The sequence below is a fragment of the Lytechinus variegatus genome, chromosome 11, assembly GCF_018143015.1.
Source record: "Lytechinus variegatus isolate NC3 chromosome 11, Lvar_3.0, whole genome shotgun sequence".
Lineage (NCBI taxonomy): Eukaryota > Metazoa > Echinodermata > Echinoidea > Temnopleuroida > Toxopneustidae > Lytechinus > Lytechinus variegatus.
Window position 1 is genome coordinate 30,930,370 of NC_054750.1, and position 15,203 is coordinate 30,945,572.

At 36.4% G+C, this 15,203-nt stretch overlaps 1 protein-coding gene across 1 annotated transcript in view; it reads left to right on the forward strand.

The window, feature by feature from the left end:
* Window positions 1–12,583, forward strand: part of LOC121424594 (phosphatidylinositol 3-kinase regulatory subunit alpha-like) — a 64,056-nt gene extending 51,473 nt beyond the window's left edge. Inside the window, exons 13-21 of the mRNA XM_041620344.1 lie at window positions 643–745; window positions 3,566–3,661; window positions 4,993–5,173; window positions 6,503–6,625; window positions 8,217–8,335; window positions 8,898–9,074; window positions 9,630–9,692; window positions 10,565–10,732; window positions 11,295–12,583. Coding sequence (XP_041476278.1) covers window positions 643–745; window positions 3,566–3,661; window positions 4,993–5,173; window positions 6,503–6,625; window positions 8,217–8,335; window positions 8,898–9,074; window positions 9,630–9,692; window positions 10,565–10,732; window positions 11,295–11,490 — 1,226 coding nt within the window. The 3' untranslated portion in view covers window positions 11,491–12,583. The remainder of the gene's footprint in view (window positions 1–642; window positions 746–3,565; window positions 3,662–4,992; window positions 5,174–6,502; window positions 6,626–8,216; window positions 8,336–8,897; window positions 9,075–9,629; window positions 9,693–10,564; window positions 10,733–11,294) is intronic.
* The last annotated feature ends 2,620 nt before the right edge of the window (window positions 12,584–15,203 follow it).

Sequence of the window (15,203 nt, forward strand, 5' to 3'; positions counted from 1 at the left end):
ACATGATATCTACATGAACTCTTTCAAAACTTTGGAGATGAAACTGCGTGGGGGCTGGTTTCAATGGCTATGTGTTACAGTGACACTGTACAACAGATGAACTCTGGATGAACCAAGCATGGCGTGTGTTCAGTGCATGCTGTATACCCTGAATATATCACCACACATAACAAGGTAGTCAACACAGCCAACAGACTTGTAACGAAACCTTACAATGCATATAGACCAATGCGTAAATACTTGGAACAATTTTGCATTGTACATTTGCATTGTATATCGTCGGCCTTATGCCAAAAGGGCCTTAACCCGATTTTAGGGGTTCTGAATATTTTATAATAAATTTAACACATTTCATGTAAAACTTATAACTTAACACGTTTATCGAAATTGGCTTCAAAAGCAAAAAAATAACCACAAACTTTTGATTATTAGAGAGGCCAAAACCTTTATAAACGCCATTATCTCGGAATGGCCAAAAGCAGTTAAGGCCCTTTTGGCATAAGGCCGACGATATTTTCTATGATACTCCTTTCATGGAAAAATCATTTTTCTTCTAATCCTCATGATAAGATTATTAGAAAGTATTCTTTTTTGTAGTGATGCCCAACTAGTTATTTCTGCTTCATTGTATTATTTTTCCAGAGCCTCCGCCAAGGAAAGGAGGTGGTGATTATATCAGCACTAGTAGCAATGACTATCCCAAGTCCCTCACCGATGCTGAATGGTACTGGGGGAATATATCAAGGTAAATCAAATCTTATCACAGTAGGTCAGTCGTATAGATTCAAATGATTGATAGACCATAATAATACCATTATTTGACCAGGGCCACATCTTACAAAGAATTTCAATTAACCCAATCAATCGTAACTCTATGGACATCCATTTCTACATGAAATTCGCAAAATGTCCTTTGTAAACAAAGGCGAACACACCAAATTGTAAAGAAAACAATGAATTTATGTAATATATCCAGATAACATTTTGAACAAACATGCCTAAATGAGCGTTGCTGGCTTTCCATAATTGAGATTGATAAGATCAATGCAGCTCTTTGTAAGATGGGGCCCTGAGCTCCAAGGATATTCCTTTAGTGAATGTAAAAATGTCACTTGCTGCTTATAAGCTTATACTCATTGGGGCCTCGTCTTACAAAGAGTTGTGACTGATCCGATCAGTGAGAAGTATCCCGCAACATCAACATCTGAAATGCATGTTTGTTCAAAAATTTTCTAGATATGATGAATACTCATTCATCCATTGATGTCTTGACAATTCAGTGTATTCTATTTTTGTGTACCAAGGACGTTGTGCAACTTTTAATGTAAAAAAATAATGACAATGATGGATTTCCATATAGATTAGGTTGGTTGAATCAATCGCAACTCTTAGTAAGACATGACCCAGAGCTGGAGCTAGCAGTGTGAATAACCAGGGTAGAGTTTTATGGTGCGTCTACAAAAGCTAAATGATATAACAAATATTGCCTTGTCTCTCTGTTTGATACATGTACATACCATTTCATGTTCAAAGAACATATATTTCCCCATTCTGACCACATTTTCCCTTGGCGTGTAAGCTTCGGGCAAAATAAATTCTCATTGTAGATTCCTAACTCTGCCAATGCATTGTAATTTTGCATAGATTTAGGAATGCAATATCCGTAGAATAATACCCTGTGGAGAACTTGTGCTATATTTGAGGCTGGAAGCCATATAAAAAATTTTATCAAAGTTGAAAGAAAATAGTATCACTCACCAGAATGAAGCAATACAAATTGTGATGTTCGTCTATGCTGATGATATTGCACTTTAATGCACTTATAGGCTTAAGAGGACTCTGCACGCAAAACAGTGTATAGACTTTGTCGTTTTATACAATCGTGTTGAAAAATTGTAAAAGATTTTGCCACAATATTCAATCACATGTGGAAGAGTGAATATGACATATATCAAGGCTCCACATTAACTTTTTTTGGTGGTGGCCCATTCGGGCCACCAAAACCTTCAAATAATTTTTTTTGGTGGCCCACTAATAAAGTTTGGTGGCCCGAAAAATATAAAGAAAAACATTAATTAAAAATGAATAAAACAAACTGAAATATTCTGCAATCACTAACAGGTACCACTATTCTTTGTACATCTTGTATATAAATCGTGCTTGCTGTTATTTTACTTTGCATAAAACAAAAGAAAAAATTAAGAAAGAAAAAAACAAAGAACAGGTCATAAAAAAAATTTGAGAAAAACAGAAGAAAATTTAAGAAAAATAAATAAAACAAAATTATCAAAAAATGGGGAAAATTATTATTCAGTGGAAACATGTTCTTTAATCAGGTATTTTCAATGGGAAGGGGTATAAATGGTTTAATCACTGAAAAAAAATGAAAGAAAAAAATAAAATGGCAAAAGTTATCTGGAAAAAACAGTGAGACAATTCCTTCCCTATATTTGACAAAATGATGGGAAAAAAAATCACATGTCATATCAATGAAATGCCTTCCCAAAGTATTTACTTCCTTAAGAGTGGTTTAAGAAGTCATTTGTAAACAAGAAAGAAAGAGCGGCCTATTTATTTTTGGCTCAAAGAGACACAGCTTCGAAATAAACCAAATATCAACATACATACAAATGCACATATGGGACTGTGATGTACTCACCTATGTGTATTAATGCATTTGGAAATCGGTCTTTTTGAGTCAAAAGAGAGGTCATAATTCCTCCTTTTAATGCTTGCAATTAATCAGGTTTCAGTAATATGGACTGTAGAAGGGCATTTCATTGGTGTAAAATGTGACTTTGACGTAGATTTCCAAAGTTCTGGGGAAGATTTCTTAGCAGTAACATTTCGTATCGCAGCTCCCTGGGTCTGAATAGTCTGCTCGTGCACAGCTAGCTGCATTGGTTTCATGCATGCAAAGCTCAGCCAGACAGCCGGCGCGGCCGGCTGAATAATAGTTACTGTATGCTAGCGGTAGGCCTACATACTGTCATGACTATGCACTCTTTGTGTGTGTGTATTTGTGTGTAGATTAACAAAAAAGGCGCATGACGAATTGGCTTGCAATTTTAACTGTAGAAGGTTGATAAATGCATGCAAAATCGGGAGAAAAATTGCGCTACTTTGAAAATTATTGGTTGCCCGATTCGGGCCACCAAAACTTAACATTTTTTCAATAATGGTTGCCCGAGATGAATTTTTGGTGGCCCCGGGCCACCGGGCCACCGCTAATGTCGAGCCTTGCATATATGACATTTGTATATTTTGTCTTTATGCATAACAGTTGTAACATTTCATCACTATATTCTGGAACTTAATGTGAAAAGTCATGAAATTTATCATGTGAATTAATAATGATACAAAAAAGAGAAATGTCTGATTCTATATAATATTGTGCTCCTTAACCTGGGGAGTTTTTGTGCACACACACACACAAAAAAAAACAATGCGCAGAATTTCTTTTTTATACAAAGCAGTTGTAACATTTTGTCCCACAAAGAGGAGTGGTTGTGATGATTATTGAAAAAAGTTTCATATGAACTATTGTTTTTTGTTTTTTTTGCAGGGAGGAGGTGAATGAGAAACTGAAGGATATGCCCGATGGTACGTTTCTAGTACGAGACAGCAAGCAAGAGCCTGGCAACTATACACTCACTCTCAGGTTGGTTCATCTAAAAATGTCGTTATTCAAAGGGATGCGCCGGGCTGAAAATGATGTCACTTTAAAGAGATAAAGAGAAAAATCAGACAAAAAAATCCACTGAAAATTTGATCAAAATCGGACAAGGAATAACGAAGTTATGGCATTTTAAAGATTTGCGTTATTCCGGTGAACCAGGTCTAGGCATGTCTTCACAAATATTTGATGCGTACAATGCATAATACTCAATCATTGCATTCATACTCTGTGCTGAACATAATCGAGTTTACCCATTTCATTATCTGGAAGTTTATGAAATTTACAGTGCAGTTTCTGCCATTAATTCATTGTTCATTGAACTAAGGTCAGTGCTGTTGTCGTTAAGTGGATGTGACGTCACGCCACCCCCACCTACATGTATTGAATGTGTGTATTTGAGTTTTTGTCAGACGTTTATCAATCAGATATGATTATTTACGTCTGGGACCGACCTTTAACGTCACCATCCAAAAGACGTGACCAGGGCTCGAACCTTGAACCTCTGCATCAGTTTGTAACTTCCCCACATAGCTTGGATTACAGGTGCACGCCACAACGCCCAGTATTGTATCTGTATTGAATCAGATGACTGGGGTTATATAAGAATCTGTGAGCGCTTAGATTGGTGCAGTGTATGGCTTGATGCCATACATAGTTAACCAGATGATTTATGATTACTAAAGTTTGATGGAAGTCCACAAGATAGTAATCAACTGAGTTATGATTCCAGTCCATGGCTTCAGAGATGCCGAGTTCAAAGACCAGCTATGCGTGAGATTTTCTGTGAATCTGAGTGAGATCACAGACATTGTGTACAATGTATATGGGGATAGGCTGTGATAATTGCATGAGACAGAGATTTTAGGGGATGAACAAGAGTCCAAAATGCTTGAGTCTCACGCATAATGCGTGAGACTTGGTAGCTCTGTGGCTTCTCTGATGGGAAAGAAATTCAGAATGGGACCCTATTGACTTTTAGAGAACACATTGAGGGCCCAAATTCCATGAACTTGGGTTGAATTGAATCCCTGAGATTGTTCACATTCACAATTCCTTAAAATGAGCGAAGTTAACCCATGGGTCAAAATCGGCCAGATGGCATAGTTTTAATGAGTCATTTAATGTCGATTGATGGGATTTAAAATACAGGTTAACATACTTTTGTGAAAAGCAACATACTGGTGTTAAATTCGCCCCACATGCATGAATTTGTGCAACAAAATTGCATAATCATAATCATTTCATATAAAGCGTGGGCATCCAGAACTTTCTGGAACTCCGACTCATGTATGTTTTCCTTATATCATTGATAGGCACGGTGGGAGCAACAAACTAATCAAGATCGTCCACAAGAACCGGATGTATGGTTTCTCTGAGCCGCTAAGGTTTCACTCGGTGGTGGAGCTGATCAACCATTATCACCATGTGTCTTTAGCACAATATAACAACAGACTGGATGTGAGACTAACTACTCCAGTCTCGAGGAGAGAACAGGTAAGGCCTACATTGGATCATGTTAATGTCTTAGAGATTATGGGCCGTATTCTAAAGTCGGTTTTAACTTGAACTCAGGTTTAAAGTTGTGGTTTAAGTATGGATAGCCAATTGTTACATAAATCACTAACAGTAGAGATATAATATTTCAGCTCATTTGGCTCTCGAATCATTTATAATTGTGTAGGAAGTATAAATAATTGATTGTCTTCACCATCGATGAATCAGGAAAGAGCAGAGTAAACATAAAACCTGATAAAGATTTTGACACTTTTGGCTTTCCATAATTCCAGCACAGAGTTTAGACTATGGTCTAAGTTAAACCTGACTTCAGAATACGGGCCTATTTGTTTTTACATTTTTCATTCAGATCAGATTAGTTAAGAGATTATACCATGATACATGTTGGATTAAGAGGTTTGAGGATTGACAATGTATGTGTATACGTGTATATTAAAGCTATATGTAATCCTTAAAACAACTGTTTTGTTATCTTTTGATGAAAGTCCCGGAGGGGATTGTTATACCTCAAAATGGTGAATCTCCTCACATCTTTATCTAGTCTCAACACCATGCAAACCAAAAAGCAAAAATTAAAAAAAGTGTGATTTGCAATGTTGAGAGCATTTCATCAACATTTTTGTCAGATCTGACAACTTTCCTTGAGTTGATTGGCTGACAAGCACAATGCCGATAGTTACTGTTGGATAAAATAATACTTTGTTGTAAAAAAATATCCAAGTCCTTTCAGTATTAATGCTTGTTAAATTGTGACAAGTAGAATTTACAACTTAAGAGTTAGAGGCCCGTATTCTGGAAGTCAGGTTTGACTTAGACCATGGTCTAAGCTAAAATTATGGGAAGCCAAAAGGGGTCAAAAATTTGTATTAATTTGTATGTTTCTGATATTAACTCTGCTCTTTCCTGATTCATTGATGGTGAAGACAATCAGTTATTAGTACACCCTACACAATTATGAATGATTTGAGAGCCAAATTAGCTGAAATATATCTCTACTGCTAGTGATTTATGTAGCGATTGGCTGTTCATAGTGTACACCACAACTTTAAACCTAAATTTAAGTAAAACTCGACTTCAGAATACGGGCCAAAGAGTCCAGTATCCAAATGTTTTTGCTTATGATTATTACATTTTCTGTGTAATATCACTTTTCAATCATTGAATGGGATGAAAGTTTATCTCAGGGAAAAGCTTTGTTATTAAAAAAAACCCCCTGTAATATATAATAAGGTTTAATGAATATACTATCAGTACAGTATGGTGTGTATATCTGATATTACATTGTTTTCTGGTGTTTTTTTTTTACAGGAGGATATGCAAGACAATGACATCGGTATTGTCATACAACAACTCAAAGATAAGAACAAAGAATATCAAGACAAGACCAAGCAGTATGATGAACTTTATGAACAGTACAACAAATTGGCACAGGTCAGTCAAACCACCTGAAAAAAATGAATTATTGAATTATATTGCGGTATTGGTCAGGGGCGGATCCAGGATTTTCCAAAGGGGGGCACATTTTTTCAAGGAGCGGGCACGGCCGGCTGTGCCCCCCCCCTGGATCGCCAGTGGTTTAATCAGGGCCCTGTCTTACAAAGAGTTACGATTGATCCAATCAATCTCAACTGCATGGAAATCCGTCTATACACTCATTGGATGCTAAGAAAAGTTTATCCAAAGATGAACAACCACATCTACAGGTAGGCCCCATCTTACAAAGAGTTACGATTAATCCAATCAATCTCAGCTGCATGGAAATCCTTCAATACCAAAGGAAATCACACTGAATTTTCATGAAAAAAAAATGAATGTATGATTGGTGTTTTGAACAGATTTGCATTTTGCTGGCCATCCATAGTTGCGGTTGATTGGATCAATCGCAACACACGGGCCCAGATGTGGTTGTTCATCTTTGGATAAACTTTTCTTAGCATCCAACGAGTGTCTAGAAATGCGGTCTCTTCAATTGGTTTACAGTGGAAGTTTCATCTGAGGCTGTTAATCTTGCCTTCAGAACATAGGGTAAATCATATTTTGTCCAAGTGTCCTTTAGCAAGGCACCAGTCTACCTATGCACCTTGTCAAAAACCAAACATAACTCTAGAAATGATCAGAAACCTTGATCTTTTGAGTTGTCTTTCAACACCAGCCAACACCAGCCTTTCTGCAATGGGCTCCTTGAGTATGAACAGAAGCAAAATGAATAAAAATAATGATAATTATCCTGTAACACTTTGGAATAGCCTACTCAACATATTTTGACAAAATAGCTGAAATGTATAAACAGTTTTTAAAAAACCTTAGCGATGAAGACAAATTTATATTCATAATGAAACTTGATAATGAAAACATAATTGATAATTTCTGTAAGTTCTTCAAAGCGATTATAAATTAGAGGGGTGAGTTTTAACATTAAGGTCATTTTTCTTTTTAAATTTCATTCAAGCTATCTAAAGTCCACCAGATCCACCATCAACAAAGATATATCTCTAACATTATACATTTATTTACGTCCTGATTTGTATACAATAATTAGATAACTTATGCCTATTGCATTATGCTACACCTTCTTTATGTTAACTTTCAATTCATCATTTCTCTTTATACATGTAGATGTATATCTTTATAATAAGTGGAAATCTATGTATTGATGTATTACTGATTTATACGACATACAGTTATGAATGTTTTTGTTTATGTTATTATTGTATATATTTTAAAATAAAATATTCATGCCAAATGAATGAAGTTTGTTAATTCATTCTATAGTTCTGCCTGAATCTATATGTGATGATAGTTGTTTGATCAGTTCAATTGCGATAAAGTCTTGACCGTCTTGTATATTAGATTTCGGGGTTGCTTTGAAGGCATTGCTTTTTGCAATGGACCCCACTTTTTGTCGCACATTCTGGAAAACCCCTACAGCTATCAACATAATTCACAGTTCTGTGTGACTTCACTGATATTGGTTGAACACCTTGGTGATAGAATATTGTTACATTCTTTGTTTCTGATACAGGAGATCAAGACAAAACGTCAAGCCCTGGATGCATTCAATGAGATTGTGACAATGTTAGAAGAACAACTTCAGGTTCATAAGAGCTATCATCAAGACTGCCATCCTGCTGAAAAACAAATGTAAGTTAAACAAACAACACTTAGTGCCCTCGGGGGCAATTTCTTCTAGTTTGGAAAGTTACAGAATACTTTATGTAGGAATGGTAACCCACCCTTCTGCTAAATGAGACACCTCAAATTTCTCTTTTTGTATAATGGGATTGCATTTATTTTCACCCTTATTCAAGATTGGAAAGAAAAAAAATCAGAATTTCAATTTAGATGCATGTTAATAGTAAGAATTTTCATCTTCAAAGATTAGGGGAGTGTTTCATGAAAGGACTTGTCAGACATTTTATCCTAGGTTTTTAGGTGGACTTAGACCAAGTGATTATTCGCAAATGGGTTTGAGATTAATGGGGATTAGTTCTTGTTGCAATTCAGCAAGTGGTACAATGTAATTCATGAATTGGTTTGAGACGAATCGAAAAAGACATTTTTCATAAATGGGGTTTTAGATGAATGAGGATATATTGAAGACACGGGATTAGACTAAATGGTGATTCATAGATGGGTTTTTTCATGAAGTGGGAACAAACCAAGTGCCAATGTACCAATGGATGGATTGTTCTTGCTGTTTTAGGCTGCTACAGAACTATGAAAGACTGGAACACCGTCAGCAGGAAGTGAAAGACAGCAGAGAAAACTTGGAAGAGCAGCTGAAGAGAGAGGTCGAGGAGAGCAGGGAGTGTGACAGGACCATGAACAGCCTCAAACCAAATATCTTGGATCTACGCAATCTAAGAGATCAGTATGTAGTGTAAGTAAAACCCTTTTTTCTGTCACCAGAGGGGAATCTGGTGCTTTGCACTGTTGACCCACGGTAAGTTGCTGATTCGTCTATTGCCAACTCAACCACTCACCGCAAGGACTGCCTTCATTTGGTCGAATGCCATTCCGTCCATCAACATTTCGCCTAACAACCATTTGGTCCAATCATCACTTTGTCGTTTCACCAGTTCGTCTATGACCATTTCGTCTAATAACCACTTGGTCTGATGTCCATTTTATTTCCATTCATTTTGCCCAATCCACCTTATCCACTTAGACCAAGTGATAAATGGATCAAATGGCTATTGGATCTATTTGACCTTTAGGATAGTTATGTTACGACTATAAAACAGTAGATATGATATGAGTATAATATCTTGGATCTACTTTCCTTAATTGTAGAGATCAGTATGTATTGTACCTGTACATGAAAAATAATAAAAATATATGTTCAGTATAATCTGTTGTATATTCAGTGAGTTAATTGTTACAGTGATTGTTAAAATGTATCAACCTTTGATGGTTCTTTCCTTAATTTTCACAGTTGGCTTGCAAGGAAAGGTGTAAGACAAGACAAGATAAATAGCTGGTTGGAAAGTCAAGATGGGTAAGTGACAAATTTATCATTTCTTACATAGTGATGAAAGGGATGAATATGATGATGAATGAATGTGATTGTAACAATGGTGATAATGATGGTGATGTTGATGGTGGTTGTTATGGTGATGATTATGGTGATGATGATAATGAATATGATATTGACAATGATGATGATGATGTTGATGATGATGATGATGATGATGATGATGATGAGGGTGATGATGATAATGATGATGATGAGGGTGATGATGATAAAGATGATGAATATGAATATGATGATGATGCATATGATGATGATGAAGATAATGATGATGTTTAGGATAATGATGGAAATGGTGATAAGAATAGTGGTAGAAATGATGATGGGGATGATAATCGAGATTATGAACATGAAGGTGATGATGATGATATTCTTCATGGTCATTGCACCCTACATATTTTAAAACATAAACGAGTTACACTTCGCCAAAGAAAGTTATCATTCAAAGGTCTTGCAGGAATATGAATCTTGAATCGAGTTTTCAAATGTGTCCACAATTGTCAATTTCATGCGTTTTCGTTCAACCTCAATGTTTGGGGCTACAAAGAAATAAATTTATTAAATTGTCTCAAGATTTTTAGCAGACGCGTGAACAAATTAAGATTTGGTGAATGACGAGCTTGCAGAAATAACCTGCGGGCCGTTTCATAAAGCTGTTCGTATTAAGAGCGACTTTAAGAACGACCGGTGAACCTTTCTAATGCGCTAAACCATCGCCATTGGTGCATACCATTTACCAAAAGAAAGGATCACCAGTCGATCTTATCTGATGAACAGCTTCATGAAACAACCAACAGATTGAAACTATAAGTTTGTGTATCATTGTTTTTCATCCATAGAACGGTTATAACTGGAGAGAAAGAGGTGCAATATCATAACAATGAATCTCTGTGGCTTCTACCGGATACAACCAGAGCAAAGGCTGAACAGTTACTCTATGGCAAGGCTAAAGGTACATTCCTAATACGTAGGACCCGGGAACAAATCGATTGGGCCTGTTCCATTGTGTAAGTACACTTCTTCATATTGTTGTGATCTCGTAAAGATATTTAAGTTTTATTATTTTCAATTACTTTTTAGTTTAATCAGAACTGAAAAATTATCTGCTCATCCAAAGCTCATTTGAATTGGATGTTCAAATTATAAACACTAATTTAGTGATGTTGAATTAAATAATTTTGTATGCTTGCCAGACTCAGTTGCAACTTACTGTTCTCGATTAGTGTGACTGCATGTCACATGCACTTAAATTTCAACTGGAAGCAACTAGACAATTCCATAGAAAAATGTATTATTACCAATAGTTATACGTTGAAAGATGCAGAGTTATCAAAGTAAGGCTCAGGTGATCATGAAAATAAAGTTTTGAAAAGTGGGGATTTTACTCTCATTTTTTGTGTCGCCTTCAAAGCAGAGCGAGACTATAGGTGCCGCTTTTTTGACGGTGGCGTTGACGTTGAAATCTTCATGCCACAACATGTCATCAAAAGCATAAATTTGAACTAAATGCTGTTAAGAATCCATCTGCTTATAATTACGTCTGCAAACTGATTTTTTCTATTTCTGCAGGGCAAAGGACCAAGGTGAAGTGTGCCACTGTAAGATCAACTATACATCAACGGGCTATGGATTCGCAGAGCCCTACAACCTGTACGCATCTCTTCTGGAACTGGTCCTGGCCTATCAACAGATCAACTTGGCCCAGCATAACGAGGAGCTGGACACTATGTTAGAGTACCCCGTCTATGGCCCTCAGCCACGATAGACCAGGGTACTAGGGCCCGTATTCTGAATTCAGCTTTAATTTCAACGTCTGGTTCAACTATGGAAAGCCAAATGTGACACAAACATTTATCAGGGGCCTGTAACACAAAGCTTAGCAATCATTGTATAATATTGTTTTACAATTGATTCCATTGACTACAATGGACAATTAATTGTTGAAATCAAGCATATGATTAATCGCTATCCTTTGTGTTGCGGGTCCCGGGAGCGATTCTGTCTATCAGCAAATTTGGCACTCAAATTGTTCATAATCGTCTGGGAATGAGGAATTAAATGTTGTTTTTCACCATTTAATCATGGGCTAAGAACACAGTAAACAAATGGAATACATGATGTTAAGAGTTGTGACATTTCCCGTTTCCCATATTGTCAGACTTGAACCATGTTAGCCCAAGTTGAAGTGGACTTCAGGATAAGGGCCTGTGTCCCTGGGCTAGTATTTAACTCTGCATGGCAATTAAGCCTGTATTTTTCCTCTAGAATTCAAATTCAAAATGGACCCGAGTGATTATTGAACTCTGTCTGGCAATTAAGCCTGTATTTTTCCTCTAGAATTAAAACTCAAATCCATATTGGACTAAAGTAATTAACTTTGTAAGCAAATGTCAAAGTATGTTTCTTACTGAGGTTCATTTCAGTATTAAATTGCCATTTGGTCTACACCCACTCTGTCTACTATTCATTCGGTCTAACCCCACATGGTCTACCTACCAGTTTGTCATCTTACCGTGTTGTTTAAATGCAATGTTGTCCATTTAGCGTTTTATCTATTTTCCAATTGCTAATTTTTTGATGGCATCATGGTCTAGTACATGTATGTGGAGGCGTTGTGGTCTAGTGGTTTAATATGAATTGCGTCTTTCAATCCGAGGGACATGGGTTCGATTCCCAGCCATGGCGTGTTTTCCTTCAGCAAGAAATTTACCCACATTTGTGATACACTTGACCCAGGTGAGGCGAATGGGTACCCGGGAGGAAGAAATTCCTTGAATGCCAGAGCGCCTGTAGGCAGCACAGCTATAGACGGGGTAATAATAATAATAATGTGCAGTTGAGTATCTATCTATATATATATATATATATATATAAATTGCACAATGTAAATGTACTATTATTATTATTATTACTAAATAGGTATTGCGGATTGAAATAATCGCTAAAGAGTTGCAGCGGCACTCGAAAGCTCGTGAACTTGTAAGCTAGTGAACACTTTTTGCGAGAGTGATCACGAATTTCCTAGAAAGCCAGTGAACACTTTTTGCGAGAGTGATCACGAATTTCCTTGTTGACCATAGTAGATTGCGAGACAAATGAATACCCTCTAGCGATTATTATTATTATCAATTTTGTGTAATGTGTCCACTTGATCAACATCCCTTGGCTGACCTGATTAGATGAAGTGTGAACTATTAAAATATTTCATTTGACAATGTGCAAAACAGTAATGAGACATAGTGGAAACCAGGTGTGTGTTTCATAAAGCTGTTCTTAAGTTAAGAGCGACTTTAAGAATGAGTGGTGATCCTTTCTTGTAGTAGATGGTATATTCATAGGCGATGGTTAAGCACGTAAAAAAGGATCACCAGTCGTTCTTAAAGTCGCTCTCAACTTGCGAACAGCTTTATGGAACGGCCCCCTGACCACACGGGCAGTAGGCTAAAGGTTACTCAACAGTTAGCCGAACTGAGTAGTTAGACCAAGTGTCAAATCGATGGTAGACCAAGTAGGTTTTGCCATGATGGTGTTGAAACAATCCAAGATTGGGACTATCTGCTAGTAGACCAATGAAATACAAACCACTTCAGCAGCACATTTATCCTCAAAACTTTCATGAACAATGGTTTGAACGTGGCACACATTTTTTTTTATTGCATTCTAAAATCTTGAACGAAGTACATGTGCTATTACACTGAAGTGAAAAAGAAAGTTTTATTTATATCCCTGGTATTGAATCAAATACTGGCCCAGGCGTAGCGTCACAGTATGAATTGAATGTGTTCTATGTTTATCATTGAAATGAAAATTCTATTTGTACAAAATTTGTAATGAATTGCATTTGTACATTTAATCATGCAATTATCAGAGATATATTGTTGAAAGATATTTTTTTGAGTATAGAAACAAAATATTGCTATCATCAGTCGATGTACATGCTGTAAAATTAGTCAAATTGAAGTCTATTTTATTTTCTCTATGCTCGATTTCTCTCCAAATACGTGTTTGTTGTTTGAGGAGCCCATAAGCTGCAACTCTGATGTTTTCTTATATGGTTTCATTGCATCTGGAATGTACATGTATAGAGGGCAGGAATGACCAGGATTGTTTATTATATTATATAAAGTGTTGATATGGATCCTAATCAAGTGATTGGCTGGAATCTGTCACATGACCAGTCATTTATTTCAGCTATCGGTCAAATCTGCTATTGACTGGTATTATTGACTTGTTCTATTGACCGCCCGGTCATGGTTTTGAGATGAGGATGGTATAGTGAATAATAATGACCCACATCATTATCTTACAGAACATTCAAAGGAAAATGGAACCTTTGGAACAAGATAGCTTGCACGAAAACAGAAAAAAAAGATCAACAAAATTTTGAGTAAAATGAATAAATAATACGAAAGTTATGAGCATTTAAAGTTAAGATCATTATTTTAGTGTAGATCCTCCCATTGGCAATGTGACAATTACAATGTATGTGTGATGTCACGTGTGAACAACTTTCCCATTACTTTCGTACATATTTCACTTAAACTGCCTCTTTTGTCACATCTATCTGTAGATCATGTATTTTTTATTCTATAGCAGGGCATGTAATGCAGATTTTCAAAGAATACATTATGGTTTGAAGAGTTTGTATCACTATATGAAAAAGCAAAAAGATACATTTTGGGGGTATTTTATAGTCCATCAAAGGGAATGTTGTTCGCATGTGACATCACACATCTTTGTCGCATTGCTAATATGAGGATCTCCATAGCATTTGTTATCGCAATATTGAAATGCTAAAAACTTTTTTATCATTTGTCCAATTTTTCTCAAACTTTGATTTTTTTGTTTCCACACAAGCTAACTTGTTCCAAGGGTTTCATTCTCCTTTAAGACACATTATTTTGCTCGGGTAGTAGAAAAATTGCCCACACTTGTTGCACTTTTAACAGTCTTAACCCCCTCAGGCATGTTTTAAATGTACCTTGTGTGGGTAGTTCTTACTAATGCCCTCATTGATATGTTTATATTCATTATACACTGTATATCATGGAGACAATAGGTTGTTTCAAACCGCCTGGATCATAGGAATCCCCGTTAAATTACGAGTACTTTTTTGGGCTAAAAATACCCATTAATTATTCCTGCATTCACACCGCCCTGAAACATACTCTTCGGGATAAGTTCCTGAAGTTACGAGCATGCGCAGTATGGTCTGGTAACATGCTGAGCTAAAAGTACCTGTAAATTGCTTTCACATTGCCAAAATACCTGCGACCTTGGAAAAATTCCAGCGAAAGTTCTCGTAATTTCGCCAAGTACCTACTATTTAGCAGGTATTTTCTTTCGGGGAAATTACACGTAGTTTGCTTTCAAATTACCAAAATACCTGGTATTTTCTGATCGGGGTAAATTCCCCGATCAGAGAGTACCTGGAACTGACGAACTTCGAGGTGGTCTGAAACCACCTAATAACTTCAG